The following is a 22,138-nucleotide window of genomic DNA, read 5'->3' as shown; positions in this document are numbered from 1 at the left end:
AAGTGGGGACCCTCTCAAAGAGCATTTTGGGACAACATATTCTGAAAGCAAAAGCAATCACAGATGACCAAAAAGTATGCATGGATCTTCTTGGCTTCCAGTGAAAGACTATTCTAGAATCACTTGAATGACTGTCTAAATGGTTCACATGTTGTGGAATACCTATTTTCCCCGTGCTTCTTACTTTTGAGAAAACATTTTCCTGTATCTCACTTTACCTCAAAACCCTGTGAGAAACTGAGATTTAGCTCAAGATGTCCCAGACAGCAAAGGATGGGATTAAATTGTCTCTTTGTGGCAGAATCATCCCAAGAGCAAGAGAAGAATAACTGCTACTTACCTGGGGAATCATCTTACTAAAACTGGCCATGATGTTGGTGCTTTTGGCTTCTTGGTAATAAGCAAAGATCCCAGTCAAAATAACAACCAGAACAAGTATGGAACCCAAGTATACCTGGGTGAGGAGGAGAAACAGTCAGAGATACCAAGTTGAATCTCATTAATCTAGAACTCCGAAATTTTAAATGTTCCCTACTCTGAAATTTTTTGAGTACCAACCTAACACCAAAGTAGAAAATTCTACACCTGACCACAGATGATGGATCACAGTTAAAACACACAGCTGGGTAAGGTGTCTCCTGCTTGTAATCCTAGCTACTCAGGAGGTTGAGATCTGAAGATCACAGTTCAAAGCCGGCCCAGGCACTACAAAGCCATAAGACTTTTATCTCCAATTAATAACTAGAAAATGGGAAGTGGGGCAGTGGCTCAAGGGTAGGACGATAGCCTTGAGCTGAAAAGCTCAGGGACAGTGCCCAGGCCCAGAGTTTAAGCCCCATGACCCACAAAAAAAACCCAAAACCAAACCAACCAAACAAACAAAGCCCCACTGGCATACCAAAAGTATTGTAGAAAGTGACTTGGAGGTTATGTGAATAAGGTATATAGGAAATCTAAGCAGATTTTGTGTTTACCTTTTGGGTGCCATGCCCAATATATTTCATTTTGTGTAATGTAAAGAATCTAACACTTGCCCCCCCCCAAAAAAAAATCTGAAATATGGAGACCTTCCAGTCCACTATTTCCCCTGGTAATTATTCTCTCTGCTCCTGCCCCCAGTCTTGGCACTAGTGATATACTGTGTCTGTGGGGATGAGCCTGTCTGTCTTTGCTATTAGACTTCTTTCTCTTAGCACAGTGTTTGCCAATTCAGTTTGTGAGTCTGACATATATTTCTCAGCAGGTAAATCTGCCCTCATGACAAAAAGATTAGCTCTGAGGAGAATGTCTCAAGAGACCTCATTGGATCCTACTTCCTCAAGTACTCCAGACATTTTGTCTCTATTTTGAAATTCAGAGTCATATGCTTCTGACACATCGCATTCATTTTGTGCTAGTGCTGGTCTTCAACTCAGGGTCTGCATAGGTATTCTACCACTTGAGCCACAGCTCTACTTCTGGCTTTTGGGTGGTTAAGTGGAGATATAAATCTCACAAACTTTCTTGCCTGGGCTAGCAGTGAACCATGATCCTCAGATCTCAGCTTCCTAATTATCTAAGAATACAAGTATGAACCACCTGTGTCTGGCCTCTGACATACTGGAAAGTCAAGTATTTATTTTACAATTGGAAGGAACTTCCTACCTAAGACTGACTGATCAGTGCCAAAATACTCCAGTCTAAGTCTGTGCCCCTGGACAGCTTTGCTTTATGCTTTCAATTCTCCCCAGTACTGAACAAAACCAGGAAGGTGGCTTACATCATCTAGAGATGGAGCACCACTGAGAGACCGAATCCCATATGCAATCCAGCACAAGACGGCGCCTATCCACAGAAGGATGGAAAAGCCCCCCACCATCTGCTTGAGGAACTTGATGATCTCTGGAGTCTGCTTAGGAGGACTGAGAGCATTGGGGCCGTCTCGAGCCAGGAGTTCTGCCGCTCTGACACTAGAGAGGCCCTGAAAGAAACACATGAGCAGATAATGGAATTAGATATCATTCCTTTCTCAGAGGTTGGGCTTCATGTGTCTGCAGGTTATTGTTAGGTGCTGATACATGCAAGATAGCTCTGGGAAAAGTGGAAGAAGGTGCCTTGTTCTTCCAACTTCTTATGTTTTTCAAAAGGCTTATTTTATTTTTATTAATAGGCATCATGTGATATTTTGATGCGTACATGTTCTATGAAATTTAAATCAAGTTATTATATACTTATCTTCTTAAATATTTATCATTTCTTTCTTTTCTCTTTTTTGCTGGTCCTGAGGCTTGAACTCAAGTCCCTGAGCTTTTTTGATCAGCTCCATTTCTGGCTTATTGGTGGTTAATTAGAGATAGGAGTCTTACAGACGTTCCTGCCGGGCTGGCTTTGAATCTTGATCCTCAATTCTCAGCCTCCTGAGTAGCTAGGAAAACAGATGTGAACCACCAGTGCCAGCTCCTTCCTTCCTTCCTTCCTTCCTTTCTCCTCCCCATTCCTCTTCTGGTACTGGGGCTTGAATTCCAGCTTCTCACTCTTCCTTTTTGGTCAATGCTAGTGCTCTACCCAGTTCCATTTCCAAATCTTTGCTGGTTAATTGGAGATAAGAATCTCTGAGATTTATCTATCTGGATTGGCTTGCAATACTCAGATGTCAGGCTTCTGAGTAACTAGGATTACAAGGTGTGTACCTGTCTATGATTTATCATTTCTTTTTTTTTTTTTTTGCCAGTCCTGGGCTTGAGCTCAGGGCCTGAGCACTGTCCTTGGACTTTCTCAAGGCTAGAGCTCTACCACTTGAGCCTCAGCACCACTTCCGGCTTTTTTCTATGCATGTGGTACCGTGGAGTCAAACCCGGGTCTTCGTGCATGCTAGGCAAGCACTTTAACCACTAGGCCAAACTCCAGGCCCCGATTTATCATTTCTTTATGGCAAAAAAGTTTCATTCTAGCTTTTTAAAATATAGAGTACAGTTATCTATAGCCATCCAACTATACACAAACACACCCAAATATTTAGTGTCCATTAACCAACTTCTTCCCATCCTGCTCTCCCACCTTTTATGAAAGAACACTTTGTTTAATATCAGCCAAGCAGTGATCTCCATACATTGACTCTCTGGGACAACCTTCTGAGGAAGGTACCTTCATTCTCTTCATTCCCAAACATGGGGTTTAAGGCACGCAGCATTAGGGTAACTTCCCCACATTACTTGACTCATAGACGGTAGCATTGGGACTTATCTGGCTGACCAACCCCAAAGCTACTGCACCCCACTCTGCTTAGAATTTCCTGCCCTAGAGATTTATTCAGAGATGGGAGTCATTTGGCTAAGGAGTTGAAATAAAGAATCTAGTAAGCAGTGTTGAGGACAATGCAGTAACTATGTAGAAAATATTGTATGTTCTGAAACTCTTTGTATCTCATGCACAACTTTTTCATTGTTAGTCTGCTACTTTCCCACTATTCTATATATCCAACCTAAGTAACAAGTTCTCATTCATTGTAATAGCTATATATCTCCCTGATTTCTGAGACTCATATGAGCAGTCCTTTCCCTGATAAGGGGGACATCCATGAGGGATAAAGGCACCCCATGCTGAAATCCTGCATGTTTTTAGATTTAAAGAAATCCTTTTGCTGTTCTGTTCTCTTCTATCTTTTGAGATGATCTCACTGTACAACCCAGGCTGGCTTAAAATTCTCAATCCCTTTGCCTCTGGGATGATGGGCATATACCACTATTCCTAGTCTAAACTATTTCTTACAGATAATACAAAACCTGTCCTTGGGCCAGGAGTTTGGCCTAGTGGTAGAGTACTTGCCTAGCATGCACACAGACCTGGTTTCGATTCCTTGGTACCACATACATAGAAAAAAAAAGCCAGAAGTGGTGCTGTGACTTAAGTGGTAGGGCTCTAGCCTTGAGAAAACCCAAGGACAGTGCTCAGGCCCTGAGCCCAAGCCCAGGACTGGCAAAAACAAACAAACAAAACCATTCTTGCTAAATTGTAAGCTACTTGAGAGGCAGCATTCTATCTTATTATTTTTGAGTTTGCTCTAAGATCTAATGCTTTTTCTGCAGTAATGATAAAGATTTGTTGAGTAACTGGATTCTGAGTCACCAATTTAGTCTCATCATTCTCCATTTACAGTTCTTTTTCCAGAACCCCCAACTTTTGCACATTAACAGTTGTACATTTCCACAAGGTTATTTCAGAGGCATTTATAATAGCACAATTTGCTTTCCACATCCATACACTCTGCTGGCCTTGGTTGGAAAATGTAGTTAAGCCTAAAACGCTTCTATCTGTGCTGAACCTGTTCAGATTCAATTACCACTAAACAGTTTAGCATGGTAATTATTTACATAGCATTGTAATAATTTAGATGTTATAAAGCACCCAATAAAGGGCTTCTCCATTTCTGATAATAAAGATCCTGTAGTTCACTACAATTCTTGGAGATGGGCATTAGAAAGGAACCTCTGGCCGCTGGCACCTGAAATCCTGGCTATTCCTAAGGCTGAGATCGAGAACCATAGTTCAGAGCTTGCCTGGGTAGGAATGTCCATGAAACTTTTATTTCCAATTAGCTAGCAAAAAGAAAGCTAGAAATGGAGTACCCACTGGCTTTGAGCAAAAAGTGAGAATGAGAGGCCCATGTTCAAGCTCCTGCACTGGGACACACACACACACACACACACACACACACACACAACCACACAAAGGCAGCCCATACCTTTCAGAGGATATCACAGATCCTCTACAGTCACAGGCAAAGGACTACCTGTCCCAGACATCCAGCCCCAGTGAAGAAGCCTGGCCGGAGCCCCAGGGCAAGTGTACAGGCAGGCAGGTCCATTCACCCGTCTCAGGATCCAGGCTTGCAGATGGTGGTAGCCTTGCCAGTGTGGCCTACTCATATGAAAGGTGCCTCTGCACCCCCATATACAGGTTTTTCTTTCGTGTTATCCTGCTGACTTACCCTGATGATGTCAGTGCCAAACTTCTGTTCCAATTCCTTACTGCTCAGCCTGTGGTCATCCTGAAGTCCAGGGAAAAGAGAACAGAGTGAATGGGGTCATTCTAAAGACAGCCCCAACTTTTGCCCAGACCTGGAGGGGGCAAAAGCATTAAGGTAACTGGAAAGGGTGAGGGAAGATGAGAGGAAGGGCTCCTGAGCAGAGTTCCTGCACTGAGGGAAGACATAGGGGCCAAGAGAACTTGTTCTAAGTTACAGTCTTCGCTGAGTTCATACTGCACTAGGCCATCAACACTTCTTAGCTGCTCCTCCTTGTCTTCCTCCTCCTCTTTCTCCTTCCTTTTCTTTCTTCTTCTCTGGGCCTGGGTACTTTCCTTGAGCTTTTATCCTCAAGGCTAGTGCTCTACAACTTGAGCCACAACCCCGTTTCAAACTTTTGCTGGTAGTTAATTGGAGATAAGACTCTTACAGACCCCTGCTCAAGCTGGCTTTGAGCCACCCCACAGATCTCAGCTTCCTAAGTAGCTAGGATTACAGGCATGAGCCATCAACACCAGGCTTGCCCTTAGTTGTTGTTGTTGTTGTTTAATAAACAAGGCAATACCCACCATGTCAATCTAATCACCAACAACTGGACTCCCTGGCATACTCATCTATTGAGTACTGGCTGGACATTCAGCCTTGGATTTTGGGACAGTGGGCACAATGGAGGACTTATGGGATGAGTGGTGTCTGGGGCGCCCTCTGCTGATCATCACTTGATTAGCATAGGGAAGTACAGGGATGCTCAGGGCAAATCACATGAAGGAAGAGAGAGGCCAGGACACAAAATCATTCAAAAATACCAGATAAAATTACAGGACTCATTTGAGAAGCTTGTATGAGAGAAACACATAATGTTCCTTTCTCAGCAGGAAAATAGTCTAATACTATAGAAATGATTTTTCTGTACAATATTTTAAATATGGTCACAAAGCGCTCCAAGAAGAGAATTTTTTTTTGTGTGTGTGGGTCATGGGGCATGAAATTTGCTCCTGGGTGCTGTCCCTGAGCTCTTCAGCTCAAGGCTACTGCTCTACCCCTGGAGCCACAGCCCCACTTCCCATTTTCTAGTGATTAATTGGAGATAAGAGCCAGCCTGGGCTGGCTTTGAACAACGATCCTCAGATTTCAGCCTCCTGAGTAGCTAGGATTATAGGCATGAGTCATCTCACTCATCAAAAGACTAGGAAAGAGTGGATATATGCATTCCTGCAAGTAGAAATTTCAAAGAAGAACAAATATATATTTTAAATGCTAGATATACATAGGAATTATTATTCATAATCCATTACTGTTCTTTATTCTGCCCTATCTCACTTAACCCTTGAAACAACACTAAAAAATTGGAAACTTTTGAAAAGATAGAAAACTTTTTAAAATAGTCTTCCTGCATACCCCAGGCTAGCTTCAACTTTGCCATGTATTCCAGGTTGCCTTTGAGCTTAAAAATCCTTTTTCCTTATTCTTGTTTAGAAGTGTTGGGATCACAAGCATGCCAAAAAAGAAAAGTAGAGCTGGGCACTGGTGGCTAGTGCCTGTAATTCTAGCCACTCAGGAGGCTGAGGTCTGAGGATTGAAGCCAACTTGGGTTCATCTCCAACTAGCCACTCCAAGACTCTATAATTGAAGGAGTAGCTCAAGTGATTGAGAAGTAACCTTGAGGGAAAAGGTAAGAGACAGTGCCTTGAGTCAAGTCCCAGTACACACACACACACACACACACACACACACACACACACGCAGAGACAGAGACAGAGATCAAGAGAAAGAGAGAGACAGAGAGAGAGCAGGATTTGAATTCACTCTAGCTGTGTTCTTAAATGTCTATCAAGATATATATGCCTGAATAACCAGCAGATTGCTGCTAAATGTTTAACAAACTTTCCAGGAAAAATAAACTTCTCTAATATGTGGCATTTGTTGATTTCTCACCAAGAACTCAGCTTGCCAAGTTCCTGGATATTAAACCATTAGGCGCCCAGTAGCAATGAGCTGTCTGAAGGAGCTCAGTAGCTGTCCAAACCTCCCAGTGCTTTAATGTCTACAAGTGACGGTAAAGATAATCTAGCAGACTCATGAGCTCTCTGTGGAGTATCCTGTGGCATTTCTAATATTGAACCTGCCACATTTCAAATCCAAGGTGGCTCAGTATTAAGGCAGCCAGCTTTAATAACTACAAAGTCAAAAGTAATAATAATATACTTCCATATAAAGAATTTTATGGATTAGGATTATGGCTCAAGTGGTAGAGAGCCAGCCTTGAGTGAAAAAAGCCAAGTAAGAGCACAAATTCCTGAGTTCAAGCCCTAATAACAGGAAGGCAGGCAGGCAGGCAGGCAGGCAGGAAGGATGGGAGGGAGGGAGGGAGGGAGGGATAAAGGGAGAGAATGAGAGAGAACATTTGTCCTTTAGCCAATGGGTACCCTTGGAGCTGAGTAGGGTGCCAGTGGCTCACATCTGTCATCATAGCTACTCAAGATTGAGGTTCAAAGCCAGCCTGGACAGACAAATACAGAAGATTCTTATCTCCAATTCAGTAGCAAAAGCCAGAAGTACAGAAGTGGAAGAGTCCTCTCATGAGCAGAAAAAGCTAGGCAAGCACCAGAGGCCCAATGTTCAAGTCCCCCCACTCACAAAATACTAACTTCCCCCTCACAAGCCCTTCCAGTTATTTCCTATTTCCCAGAAAGAGAATGGAGCTTTATTGTAGCTAGCTCCTTTGTGCTCCACAGTTTAGTGTGAGGAAAGCGAGGTTCAGTTTAAACCCAAGGTGGTGAAATCTGAGTCGAACAGTCCCACTTCTGGAATATTCTTTCTTCTGAACACATGTAACCTAGGTGTTTCTTCTGGGAGGTTCTAGCTCAAACAACTCACAGCTAGGAAGAAGTGTACCATTTACAGTTCACTGAAGCAGGGAAATGGAAAGGGGTGTGGGGAGGGGTGAGGGAGCTCAGAATGAGAACCTTTTTCTCCTTCCCTGCTCTACTTGTGTCTGCCTTCAACCACGACGCAGGAGTTCTCCAATCAAGCCTGAAGCCCAGACACATTCTACCATACCACTTTTTTTTTCTAAAACAAGGAAGCACAGGCTAAGGTGATTCCAAATCCTTAAGACTGATTTTTCTCTGTAAGAGGAAGGTCATGGGGTAAGTTCTTAGTGGAAGCCCCCAGAACCCCTTTTGCCTGTGTGAAGGCACTGACCAGATCAAGTTCCTTCTTAAGTTCCTCTTTCTGTGGACCCTTTTTGAGTTCCAGGTCACGGGTTCTCTCATCCTTGTGCTTTTCCTTGTCATAAAACTGGTCTGGTTGTTCCAGGTCTTTATATCCATTGAGTTCCACGGAGTAAATTTCTGTTTTCTGAAAGAGAACCAGGGGGTACAATATTGGCTTCCAGATGGGGTTCGGAAGGCTGTGCTGTTGGCAGTTCCTGTGGGTGGGGACCTGCTGAGAGAAGGAGCCCTTGCCTGTCCCTTTGTCCCCTTCACAGCAAGGAGCAGGAGTCCTCCCCTTCCTCTCCTGTGGAGATGACAGACTTGGGGTGTGGGAGGGGGGAGAGGGGCACAGGCCTGCATCCTTCGATCTGGGGGCCCCCTGTGGGAGCGGGGCAGGTGGGAATGGGTTTTCCTGGGACTTGGATGCCGCAGGTCACCTCCAGGGTGTCACTTGTCTCCTGAGGAAGGGGGAGCACTCCCAAATTAAAGACGCTCCGCCCCGAGGGCAGGCAGGCTGGGAAGGTTTCTCCAGACTAGCACATCCATGGATTCCTAGCCCAGCCGCATCCCCTGCTGTCCCGCGCTTCCCGCCAGGCTGCTCCGATCCCCCCCGCAGCGGGCGCGGGGCTGGCACGCACCCGGCGCATGCTGGCCGCGGGGCGCGCGCGGGGAGCGGACGCGCGGTGCGGGCACGCGGCGGGGACGGTGCGCGGAGCCGAGGAACTGCTGGCGCGCCGGCGATGGATGCGCACAGAGCAGGGCTCGAAGTCCGGCGGTGGCGCTGGCAGCGCAGACCTCGACCGCGGCCGGGAACTCTGCGCAGCTCCTCCGCGGCCGGCTCGCCAGCTGCTGGCCTGGGGAGGCGGCGTCCGCCTTAAATGCCGCCAGCTCCGCCCTCGCGGGCACGCGCAGCCCGTCGGGGGACGCCCCGGGGCGGGTCGTGGATGAGGCGGGGCCCCGAGTGCGCCCGGGCTGGAGGTCTCCGCCGGGCGCGCGCGGAGCCCGGCGCTGGAGGTGTCCGCCGGCGTGCCTGGGCGCTGGGCGTGCGCCTGTCTGCAGCCCCCAGCCCGGGCGGGCGACGAGCTGCGGCCTGGCCACGCCCGGTCCGGGTTTTCTCGAACACCCACACCCACTCTTCATTTTCTTCCCCCCTCAGATTCAGTTTCCTGACCCATAAAGACATTTATAAGACTGTAAGCGGGGCGGTTTGGAGGTGGGGAGGTAAGCGCGCACGGAGGAGTTCTGCCAATAAAAGCCGATCGGTCACACGGTCTAGAGGGACCAGTGAGGGCTCCAGGAAAGAAAGGAAGAAGGGAAGGAAGAAAGAAAGACAAAGAAAGAAAAGAAATTGGGGCGGGGGAGAAACTGGGAGGGGAGGGAAGGATTAGGCCTGTGAGATGACAGCACTCCTGTGTGTTGGCTCGTCTCCAATGGTGACAGCTTCTCCACAGTACTGGACTCAGTCTTTCCTTCTTCCCTCTCATCTTCCCAAAGATCGACATTTGAAATGTAGTGTCTTCCCTGTGTGAAGCAGAAACATACCAGTGAGCTACTTCCTAATCAATAGGCAGCTTCAGGGAAACCTCAGATGTGGAGACACAGCTGGTAGATTCCTTCTTGTGCGTGTGTGTGTGTGTGTGTGTGTGTGTGTAGGGGCAATACTGCCTTTTCATCCACATGCTGGTGTCTGGGAGCTCTATGCAGCCTTCACTGCCAGCTTCTCCCAGGGAGAATGCTCTTGGAAGGCCAGTGGCTCACACCTGTCATTCTAGTTACTCAGGAGGCTGAGATCTGGGATCTTCAACCCAGGCAGGAAAGTCTGAGACTCTAATCTCCAATTAACCCCCCAAAAGCCAGAAGTGGAGCTGTGGCTCAAGTGCTAGAGCACTAACCTTGAGCTTGAAAACTCAAGGAGAGTTTAAGCCCCAGGATTGGTGAGCGTGCATGCGAGCACGGGTGCATGCACACACATACACATACTTGTAAACTCAGTGCCATTTGCTCATGCTTGTAATCCTCAGGAAGCTGAGGTGTTTTGCTGAGGCAGACAAATCTGAGAGACTCTTATCTCCAATTAACTGGAGATGGAACTCAAGTGGTTGAACACTGATTTTGTGTGATAAAAGCTAAGCCAGAGTGCTAAGCCTTGAGTTCAAGACTCAAACAAATACACACACACACACACACACATGAAAGAAAAGGGACCCCCCCAATTTACAGGAAATACAAAACGTGTGTTAAACGGCTGTTCTAAGATTTATTGGGAATCTCAGAGGAAGAGCCTTGCTCCATCTCTGTGCTTGCAGGTGGCTGCTTTGCTTCTTTAACTGGTCTAACCAGGCTCCAACTTTGGGACAAACATAGACAAGAGTAGGATCCTATACACAGTAGGATTCCAGAGAGATGTCATTAGATTCAAGCACTGCAGAAGCTTCAAGAACAAGCACAGACTCCTCATTGAATGCGGGCAAAGGAGAGGTGCTGGCACAGCTTAAAAAAACAGACTTTATGCTGGGTGTAGGTGGCTAACGCCTGAAATCCTAGGTACTCAGGAGACAGAAATCTGAGGATTGAAGTACAAAGCCAGCCTGGGAAGAAAGTCAGTGAAACTCTTCTCTTCAAATTAACTAGCAAAAACCTGGAAGTGGATCTGTGGACCAAATGGTAAAGTGCTAACCTTGCAGTGAAATGGCTAAGGGACAATACCCAGTATCATACTACACACACACACACACACACACACACACACACACACACACACACACAATTAGAATTTACAATAGCTCCCCTTGACAATGATGGCTGCCCATTTCTGTTGGCATCATGTGGGGGGAAGTGTTAGCACTAACATGGACAAGAATTCCTTCTGGTATCTCTTAGGTTTTGCAGAGTTCTGGTCCTGCACAATTACTGAGTCTTGGCTTCTGCCCTTGTGGCAGCACCTGGTGTCATCAGGTGGTCTAGAACATTGACTTCCATCAAAGAAAAATGGAGCCACCCTCTTTGTTACAGCAAGTCATCTGGGCATCCGCTCTGCTTTGAGGCGAGCAGTTCTTGGGTATGAATGATGCAAACACCTGGAGTCGTTCTCACTGAAACTGAGTGTATATTTCAAGAAGAACCCCCAAAAGCTAAGCTGTGAGACCCAAGAGGATTTGGAGGTTGAAATGTCTGCCTCTCCACAGGAACTCTCGGGACGCTGAGTTTCCTGAAAAGGTCAAGCAGTACTAGCTTGATGAGAATTCAGATTTATAGCCTGGGTGTAGGCTAATTCCACCTCAAGCTTTCTGGGAGCTTGGAGATAGAAAAAAAGCCCATGCAAATGGCAAGTCCTTTACTGCATACCTCTACTTCTAAGGATAAAGAAGTCATGTATCACTTGAGGAAGATTTTATCACAGGATTGGTGCTTGTGACTTCAAGCACATTTCACTTTCTGCATATACACCCCTGGACTCTACTCAATAAATACCTTGTAAAGTGGTGGAAGACTTCAGGGCCCTGGTGTCCCAAACCTCAATTCCACTGTGTGGTGTCTGTTACTACCTTGCCTCTGGTCTCTGGACAATGATTCTACCTGGTTTAGTCTCATGGGCAGTGGACCTTGAGTTCCATTAGTTTGAATATTCCTTCTTTGACTGGCCACTGAGGAGAACAGGCTGCAACCTGGGAAGACTCCTCTGCTCCCAGACTCCAGTAGCAGCTTCTGCCTTCTGTTTCAAGGGATTCTTCATTGTGTTCCTATGGACAAATAGAACATATCCAGGACATGGCCATTTAAATCAATGCATGCATTTAATGTAGTTGAAGCTGTCTTAGAAATGAGGAGGGAGAAATGGCTTAAAATCGTGCTATTTTCTGCCATTTAGAAAATATGCTTGAGTTGTAGATACAAAACTAGGAAGGGAACAATAGTGAGTGAATGGTGCAAGAGAGAAAATGATTAAGCAGTAAATAGTATGGGATCTACACGCCCTAAAGATTTAAAGGAAAAGGACTTTTTATTTTTTGGAGACATGCTATGGTTTGAAAGTCTTCACCAAAACGCACATTGAAAATGCTCCCTGTGAGGTATTAGGAGATGGGATCAGTGACAGCATGCTTCCTAGTGTGTGTGAAGTCCCGGGTGTGATTCCTGGGCGTGGGAGGGAGGAGAAAGAAGGAGAAGAGAAGGTGACCAGGTATGACATGTTTTTTGACTAGGTATGACATTTAAGTGGTGATTCCATTACACCATGGACTGATGAATAAATAGATCTGGAGAGGGGTCGGGAGTTTGGCCTAGTGGTAGAGTGCTTACCTAGCATGCACAAAGACCCAGGTTTGATTTCTTGGTACCAAATACATAGAAAAAAAGCCAGAAGTGGTAGAACTTTTAGCCTTGAGAAAGCCCAAAGACAGTGCTCAGGCCCTGACTTCAAGGCCCAGGACTGGCAAAAAAAAAAAAAAATAGATCTTGAGAGTGGGTCTATTAAGTGAAACAGTTTAGAGCCCCCTTCTCTCTCTCTCTCTATATATATATCTATCTCTGTCTCTGTCTCTGTCTCTCTCTGTCTTGTTTCTGTCTGTCTGTCTCTCTCTGTCTCTCTATTTCTCTCATGCTGGTACCAGGAGCTTGAACTCAAGGACCTCTTTTCTTTTTTTGGTGCTAATCTTGAGACCTTCCTCCTCCTCCTCCTCCTCCTCCTCCTCCTCCTCCTCCTCCTCCTCCTCCTCCTCTTCCTTCTTCTTCTTTGTGCTTGTCTTGGGCCTGGGCACTAGCCTTTTTAGTCAAGGCTAGTGCTGTACCACTTGAGCCATAGCTCCACTTCCAGCTTTTTGGGATAAGAGCCTCAGGTACTTTGCAGTCTAGCCTCCTGGGTAGTCAAGATTATAGGTGTGAGCCACTGGCAGTGAGCATGAATTCAGGATCTTGCTTGGAAATTTTGTTCAAAAGTGATGTTCTGGCACTTTAGTCACATCTCCACTTTTGGATTTTTACTGATAAGATTCCCTCAGATTTGTTTGTCTGGGCTGGCTTCAAACCTGGATCCTGTTCCTCAGATCTCAGCTTCCTGAGTAGCTAAGATTACTGGAGCTGGCTTGTTTTGTCTCTTGAATGTGACTCTCTTGTCACGCAATGTTCTCCATCACTTTGGGACTCTGTGGAGAGTCCAAGACCTTTATCAGACACCACTCTTTACTTCCTGTCTTCCAGAATTATTAGCCAACATAAACCACTATTTTTTTTTTGGTGGACTAGGGTTTGAACTCAGGACCTTGCACGTGGTTGGCAGATGCTTTCATCTTGGGCCCCACCTCCAGCTCTTGTTTGTGCTGATTATGTAGAGTATAAGAAAGCAGGAAGATAGGGTTCTGATATTGCCTTCCTGTATCAAGCTCTCTGCCACAACCAGGTAGGCAAGCACACATGACCATATCTAGCTTCTTCCATTGAGAGGAGATCTCCTGGGAGATCTCAGCCTCCCAAGTAGTTAGGATTACAGGTGTGAGCCACCATTGCCTGGCAAGCCTGTGGCTTTTGTTTGTTTGCTTTGCCAATCCTGGGGCTTGAACTCAGGGTCTAGGCACTGCTCTTGGACAATTTTTGCTTAAGGCTAGCACTCTGCCGCTTGAGCCACAGCCCCACTTTTGGCTTTTTTTTTTTTTGCCAGTCCTGGGCTTGAGCTCTGGGCCTGAGCACTGTCCTTGGATTTTCTCAAGGCCAGAGCTCTACCACTTGAGCCTCAGCATCACTTCCAGCTTTTTTCTATGTTTGTGGTACCAAGGAATCAAACCCAGATCTTCAAGCATGCTAGGCAAGCACTCTACCACTAGGCCAAACTCCTGGCCCCTTCTGGCTTTTTCTCTGTATGTGATACTGAGGAATTGAATGCAGGGCTTCATGCATGCTAAGTGAGCACTCTACCACTAGGCTGTGCTCTCAGCCCCAAATCTATGTTCTTTATAACTGACATCTAGTTTCAAGTATTCTATTACAGCAACAGAAAAGAATCCAAACCAAGAAGAAGGCATGATATTTATTTCTCAGGACTATACAACTCAGTTCTATCCTTTTGAGCCTTCTAATGAAGGTGAGGCAGGGGCAGGTGGTGGTGGAGCTGGGGCCTGTATGGAGAGATTCTTCTGGGTGTCCTGAAAGGCTATGAGGTGTGATTACAACGATCCAAAGAACAGAGAAGAGGGCGGATAATGGGAAGAGGAAGTTTTACTTCCTGTTTCACATCCGGCCCAGCCAGTACCTCTCCTGCCCACCTACCCGCTCCCTGTGCCTGGATTCCTCTCCTACACACTAGACTATCCCCACCTGGCATCCTCCCCACACACCTGCATCCGCCCAGAGAGACAGGCATTTCTCTGCTGACCAGGGCTGCCTGGAGCTGAAAGTCAAAATGAAAATAACAAAGACAAAACAAAGCTGCAGCCCAGCACACCTTTATACTGTTTCCTCATTTCTTCACCATAGGAAATCCTGAGATTGGCATAGGACCCATCCTGGCAGAGAAGGCTGTGATTCAGAAACTGGCTAATAAACTGTGGTAACGATCCTTCTCAAAGCTCTATGACTAGAACGGGCAGTTATGTTTGTAGAAGTTGGCAAAGGCTTCGAGGGACTTTGCCATGGCATTTCCTTTCTTCTCTTGTAGGGGTAGTCCTCCAGCTGCAGTACTGATGGGTTACTTCCCATAGATTATTCTTTCAATGAACATGTTATTAAGCAGGGAAAGAGTTACCCCCATGTTTATTCTATGACTTAAGTTGGGTAATATATTGTAAAAAAATTGCATAGATTTAAAGTGTTCACGATATTTTGCTATACACATTAAAATAACTACTAGAGTTAAGTAGATTAATATATTCATCTTCTTGCATAATTATCCTTTTTTTGCTTTGTTTTGTTTTGCCATTCCTGGCTTGAACTCAGGGCCTGAGCACTGCCCTTGGACTTTCTCAAGGCTAGAGCTGTAGGCAAGCACTCTATCACTAAGCCAAACTCCTGGCTGTGGCTTTTTTTCCAGTCCTGGGGCTTGAACTCAGGGCCTGGGCATTGTCCTTGGTCTTCCTCAAGGTTAGAGCTCTACCACTTGAGCCACAGTACCACTTCTGGCTTTTACTGTGTATGTGGTACTGAAGAATTGAACTCAGGACTTCATGCATGCTAGGCAAACACTCTACCACTAGGCCATGCTCCCAGCCCCTTACCCTTTTAAAAAAATATTATTATATTTTTGGTTGTTGCAAGTGCCCAAAGCTATTCTAGTAGAAAATCTCTAGCAGACAATATTATATAGTCTTCATGTTGTGCTTAGATCACAAGAAGTATTTCTTTTACCTCGCTCTGACTCTGTACCCATTGATATCTTCTTTCTTATTTTTAAATTTTAATTTCTAAGACATTTTCCCTTTCATTCATGGATAATATGCTCATTCATAAAATACCCATTTTCCTGTTTTTGAGGCAAGGTTTCACTATATTGTCCAGGCTGGCTTTGAACTCCTGTGCTTGAGAAATCCTTCTGACTCAGCCCTTAGAGTAGCTGGGACTATGGACATGATTTTCTGACCCTAGCTTTCCTCTTAAGTGCTAAATTAAAAACAAAAAGGACAGTATTCTGAAGTGTTTAGCAGGGTTCTGCTTTTAATCTTAGGGATGAAGAAAAGTTTTCTTTATATAAATCATTTTCTTTATCATGGACATTGTAACATGTCTAATTATATGTCCAATATAGATGTAAATATATTGCATACAGGATATTATTTATACAAATATGCTTGCTTAACCTGGCAGGAGTTGTCTCTTCTCTCAAATGAAGCAATACTGTCTTGGTCACTGTCTACCACATCCTTTAGGGCTGCAAGGCCAAAAGCAGAAATGCTAATATGTATTTCTAAGCTATTGGTTGGGGCCTTGGACTCTTTGTGTAAGCACTGTTCCTGGCTTCCTCAGAAAGAGCTTTCAATGTATCTAGGGCAATACAGCACATCCCCCTAAAGGGTAGACCATGAACACAAGACTGTTAGAAAGCCGTTTGGCCTAGTGTTAAGAGTGCTTGCCTAGCATGCACAAAGACCCAGGTTCGATTCCTCAGCACTGCATACATAGAAAAAGCTGGAAGTGGTGCTGTGGCTCAAGTGGCAGAGTGCTAGCCTTGAGAAAGCCGAAGGACAGTGCTCAGGCCATGAGTTCAAGCCCCATGACTAGATAAAAAAATAAAAAAAAAAGTAGAAAGCCAGTGGTGGCCTAGTACTGGGTAGCAAAGTATATGATCAGACATGCACTTCCAGAGATGGAGAGAGGTGAGCTTTATGCAAAGAAGGAACGGTGGACACTGTGTGTGTGTGTGTGTGTGCACGCGCGCGCGCGCGTGCGCGCATGTGTGAGCACACATGTGCTTGCCAATATTGGAACTTGAACTCAGGGCCTACATGCTGTCCCTTAGCTTTTTCACTCACGCTTAGTCCTCAGCTGCTTGAGCCACAGCTCCACATCAGGCTTTTTGCTGGTTAATTGAGATACAAGTATCACCAACTTTGTTGCCTCGGCTGGCTTCAAACCACGATCCTCAAATCTCAGCCTCTGAGTAGCTTTGATCACAGGCATGAGCCAGCTTGATGTATGCTTCTTGAAGGGCGCAGGGCAAGGAATTTTGAATTTTAAATTGAGGAGGAAAGAGTAGACCGGATCTTGTAAAGAGGCCAACTTGGGGGTGGGAATTAACACAGGACTGATGAAACAGGTTCAGTTGGGGGTGCAGAAGACTAGCTGGTCAGGGTGGGGAAGTCCAGGCCACAGGGGTTTCTCCTTGGACCTTGGAGACCTTTGAGAATGAGTCATAGAATGGAAATTACATAGTGCTTGCCTAGCATGCACGAAGACCCAGGTTGGATTCCTTGGTACCACATACATAGAAAAAAGCGGGAAGTGGTGCTGAGGCTCAAGTGGCAGAGCTCTAGCTTTGGGAAAGTCCAAGGACAGTGCTCAGGCCCTGAGCTCAAGCCCAGGACTGCCAAAAAAAAAAAAAGAATGGAAATTACATGTATATGTGTACATATATGTACATATACACATGTATATATATGTATATATATGTATATATATATAGAGAGAGAGAGAGAGAGAGAGAGGGTGAGAGGGAGAGGAAGAGAGAGAAAGAGAGAGAGAGAGAGAGAGAGAGAGAGAGAGAGAGAGAGAGAGAGAGAGAGAGAGAGAGAGAGAAAGTGCTACATGAGCTAGATCACTCCATGACAGGTTTCGGCTTTCCTATTTGTGTGGTCCCTCGGTCTTACCTCCTGTCAGTAAGTAGATTTATAAATAATGTAGCTGGCAACTCTGCCAGAGGTGCTTTAGCATCCCAGTTTTGCCAATTTATTTACTTTATCAAGAGTCTTTTAATCCAGGTGTGGGAGTGCATGTCTGTAATCCCCAAACTGAGAAGGCTGAGGCTGGAGGTTTGACAGTTACAAGCAGCCTAGAATGTAATGAGATCCTATCTCAAAACAAAACAACACAAAAAACACCAACCCCCAATCTGGCTCATGCACGTGAGCCAGGTTTTCGAATGCATTGGAAAGATGACCTTGACCTTTTTGAGGTTAGGGTTGTTTAGGACAGATACCAATTGCTTCATTATCTTGGTCATGTCTTTTGAATAATTATCTATTATTACTCAACACCTGGATGTCAACATGAAGTGAGTTGGTCAAACTCTGTGAACATAACTATCCTGAACTCAGCACTTCAAAATAACAAAAATCCACACTTGAAACAAGTTGGGGGAGAGAAAAGAAGGAGCACAGCTTGATGTTGTATATAGCCTAAGGAAATAAAAGCAAAAGAAACCAGGCACCAGTGGTTGACATCTGAATCCTAGCCACTCAAGAGGCTGAGATCTGAGGATCACAGCAGATCTTGCTGTGCTAGTGGGCAGGAAAGCCCCTGAGATTCTTGTCTCTAATGAAAGACCAAAAAGCTGGAAGGGGAGCTGTAACTAAAATAGTAGAAAGGCACCCTTGAGCAAAAAAGGTGTCCTTAGGAACAGCACCCAAGCTCTGAGTTCAAGCCCTAAATACAACACACACACACACACACACACACACACACACACACACACCCCAATAAAGAAAAAAAAAAGTGCTGACAAAGGCTAACTGCTGGAAGTCCACGTGAGAGATGGTGGGAGGTAGAGGCTGCACTCATAAAGGTGAGGCACCCTCGTCCTGTTTTCAATATGACTCTGAGTGCTGGGGAGATGGGAAGTAGGAAAATCCCTGGCCAAATTCAGGACACTCTGTTTAGGTCTCCGCAAGAGAGAAGACTTAGTCAATTTATGGGCTGCCACCTTAAGCCATTTTCCCTAAGGAAATAAAGGCACTGATTAGTGCCACACAACAAGTTTGGCATCAGGTGACTAATATGACTACACACGGGGAAACGGTGAGGAAACGGCAGGAATAGAAAAGCACAGCTCGCTATCGGTAGCTGTCACAGAAGTAGGGTTTAAACACAAAGACTTTGTAGGTAATAAAATGCTGGACTGTTTGGCTAAGATTTGATGCTATGCCTTATATTGCAAGGCAAAATAAGCCTAGACCCCAAGGCTTATACCTGTAGTCTTAGCTACTTAGAAAGCCGATGTCTGAAATCATGCTTGAAATCTAGCCTGGGCTTGAAAGAAAAGTTCAGGAGACTTTTCTTTTTTTCTTTTTTGCCAGTCCTGGGGCTTGAACTCAGGGCCTGAGCACTGTCTTTGGGCTTTTTCAAGGCTAGGGCTCTACCACTTGAGCCACAGCACCACTTCAGGCTTTTTTTTTTTATGCATGTGGTACTAAGGAATCAAACTTTGGTTTTTGTGCATGCTAGGCAAGTACTCAACCACTAGGCCAAATCCAAGTTCAGGAGACTCTTATCTCCAACTAACACTCAAAAAGCTAAAAGTGGATCTATGCCTCAACTGATAGAGTGCTCAACTCTAAGCTTTGAAAAAGTGAACTTAGGCCTAAGTCCTGAGTTCAAATCCCAGTACAACTATCACCACCATGCATGTGTGCTTGCATATACATACACACACAACGCATACACACACAACGCATACACACACACAACACATACACACATACACACACTCAGCAAGATGATGTGATTTAAATAAGCCATGCAAAAATGGCAAAGACTACATTTATTTGCAAAGTTTCTGGCATGGAAGATTTACTATGGGGTCTCAGTGAAGCTTGTTATTATCTCAGCTGCCACTAGTTTCTAGATACTGGCAATTCTTCCAAAAACTTTCTTATCCTCAAGTTTGGTCTCTCTTTGAATCCTCAATTCTCTTCTTTCAGGGTGTCTTGTTGAACTTGTATATAACATAAACAAGGAAGAAAGTTTTAGTACATCCTGTGTATTGCACAGGATACACTTATAACTAAAAAAAATTATACATTGCCTAACTTAAATGCGTATTTAACTGGGAGTCCGGTATTTTTATTTGCTGGCTCCAGCTGTCCTCCTCCCCTCTAGATACCTTAGGCATGAATCCTTTACTACTTGTCAGTCCACAGGCACATCTGGGGACATTGCCTAAGCTTCACTGGTCTGCTGGTTGCCAGGCCAACTAAGAAAATAAACACATTCAGGTTTTCTCCTTTCACTGGGCTGTTCCTTCCCCAAATAAGCACACATGTCTAAAACTATCACCTTGAATGAGTGTGGGAGTAAAGCCTCTTTTTTTCTTGTTATTTTAAATCATCTTCACTTGACCCATAGACACACAGCGATTCTTGTTTGTAAGCCCTCTGCTGTGTGTGGGAACCCAAATGCAATCTCAAAACCAATATATTCTGAGTAACCAGTAGAGGGCACACTTTCTACAATGACTTGGCATTAAAGACAGTAGAGTAAAGTCATTGCCCAGCGGAATACCTGGAATCACTCAGGTGCCAAGAATTTATAGACCATCCCCACATTCACAACCTGGTACAAAATACCTCCCTTCAGACAGAGCAAAGGACAACTTAGGTGAAAGACAAAGTCCCAAGCCAGCCAACCAGCAAACAAACAGAACAATAATCAACACAAAATAATGAACTAGAAGCTGGTGCTGGTGGCTGATACTCGTGGCCCTAGCTACTCAGAAGGCCGAGATTCTGAGGATCGTGGTACACAAGCATCTCCTGCTGAAAAGTCTAGCAAACTCTTGTTTCCAATTCACCACCAAAAGGCTAGAAATGGAGCTATAGATCAAGTGGTAAAGGACAGCAGTGGTGAGTGAAAATAGCCAAGTGAGAATGAAGACCTGAGTTCAAGCCCTAGTAGCAGCTCTGGAGAAGAAGGGAGAGAAAGAGAAAGAGGAAGGGAGAGCATTTTTCCCCTTCTAGAGCTAGCTAATCTGCCCCACTTTTCCTGACTTTTCATCCTCTCTGAGCCTCCCTTTCTTCTCCCTATCTCCTCCCTTCCTCAACTCCACCTTTTCAACTCCACCCCCACCATAGGTGGCTTACAGGCATTTTTAGATCTAGTCTGCCACTTACAATCCAGTGAGTCACTCCATTTCTAAGAAGCTGGTCCTGTATTGCTCTCTGTCAGTAGCATCAATTTGAACTTTGCTTCCATCAAGCCAAAAGTGAAAGGCATAACACAAGGCAGAGGTGTTCCCGTTTCTTTCAACATAGTTGGATGCAACATTCAACCCCTAGGAAATTTGGAATCAACTTCTGCAGTGCTTAAATTTGTTTGTCAACTAGCTTAGGTCATATACTACCGTTTTGGTCAAGTACCAGTCTGGATGCAAAGAACATGTATTTCAAGTTATATTTTCAGTTAAAATAGTATACTTAGAGACACTCAGATGATACTAAGTGATATAGGTGGGATTTACCATTGAAGATCATAGGAGAAAAGACTAAGTTCCCCTACAGAAGAGGGACTCAACTCATGCTGATGGCTCATGCCTATAATCCTAGCTACTCAGAAGGCTGAGATCTAAGGATCAGGGTTTGAAGTTAACTCAAGCAAGAAAGACTGTGAGATACTTACTTTCAATTAATTACCAAAAGACTGAAAGTGGAGCTGTAGCTTATATGGTAAAGTGCCAGCCTTGAGCCATACAAGTAAGGGACAGTAAACCAGGTCCTGAGTTCAAGTCTTAGTACTGGCACACAAAAAAACCAACCCCCAAAACACCCCACAAAATCCACTCCCACCAACAAATGAAAAGCAGCAGAAGTGCTGGGAGTTTGGCCTAGTGGTAGAGTGCTTGCCTAGCAAGCACAAAGACCCAGGTTTGATTCTTTGGTACCACATACATAGAAAAAGCCAGAAGTGGCACTGTGGCTCAAGTGGTAGAGCTCTAGCCTTGAGAAAGTCCAAGGACAGTGCTCAGGCCCTGAGCTCAAGCCCCAGGACTGGCAAAAAAAAAAAAGCAGCAGAAAGAACTCTATACAAGACTGCCTCCAGACTGCACTGAGTTATGAACCTCCTTCCCTCTTCTTTCCCCCGTTTTTCAACAGTAAGGTCAATGGTCTTTCAGCCCACAGGGAGGACAGCTAGCAGTCAGTGTTCAGTCACCAAATGCACCAGAAAGGTAACTTGCAGATTGTTTTGTTGTTGTTGTTGTTGTTGTTGTTGTTGTTTTGTTTTGTTTTGCCTTTTAGGATAGGAGTTTTATATGCAAAAGATCTGAAAGCAGCCCAGGTGGTAGACGAGCTCCTCCATTCTCAGGGAGATTTCCTGAGGGTTTATTTGGAAGGAAGAAAGCAGTGGCATGCAGACCAATCCCACTGAGCAGGAGCTATGCTTTGTGTTTATTCCACAGGCTGTAATGAAGTCTTTTGAGTATTTAGTTGTTTTTGTTTGTTTGTTTTCTGGATGTGGTACTCAGGAGATTGAAGAAGGAGGAAAATTGCTTGAAACCCAGGAGTTCGGAATT

The 22,138-nt window shown here is 45.0% G+C and overlaps 1 protein-coding gene across 1 annotated transcript in view; it reads right to left on the bottom strand.

Annotated features, from left to right (window-relative positions):
* The window catches only part of Atp12a (ATPase H+/K+ transporting non-gastric alpha2 subunit), a 31,914-nt gene extending 22,557 nt beyond the window's left edge, over window positions 1-9,357 (bottom strand). Inside the window, exons 1-5 of the mRNA XM_090341818.1 lie at window positions 8,809-9,357; window positions 8,207-8,596; window positions 4,967-5,026; window positions 1,760-1,960; window positions 341-454 (exon numbers count right to left, since the gene is read on the bottom strand). Coding sequence (XP_090197944.1) covers window positions 341-454; window positions 1,760-1,960; window positions 4,967-5,026; window positions 8,207-8,596; window positions 8,809-9,357 — 1,314 coding nt within the window. The remainder of the gene's footprint in view (window positions 1-340; window positions 455-1,759; window positions 1,961-4,966; window positions 5,027-8,206; window positions 8,597-8,808) is intronic.
* Between the last annotated feature and the right edge of the window lie 12,781 nt (window positions 9,358-22,138).

The sequence above is a fragment of the Megascapheus bottae genome, chromosome 11 (genome assembly GCF_031878675.1).
Source record: "Megascapheus bottae isolate mThoBot1 chromosome 11, mThoBot2.hap1, whole genome shotgun sequence".
In the NCBI taxonomy this organism is placed as follows: Eukaryota; Metazoa; Chordata; class Mammalia; order Rodentia; family Geomyidae; genus Megascapheus; species Megascapheus bottae.
Note: the sequence above shows the minus strand (reverse complement) of the source record. Positions and strands in the feature narration are given on the sequence as shown.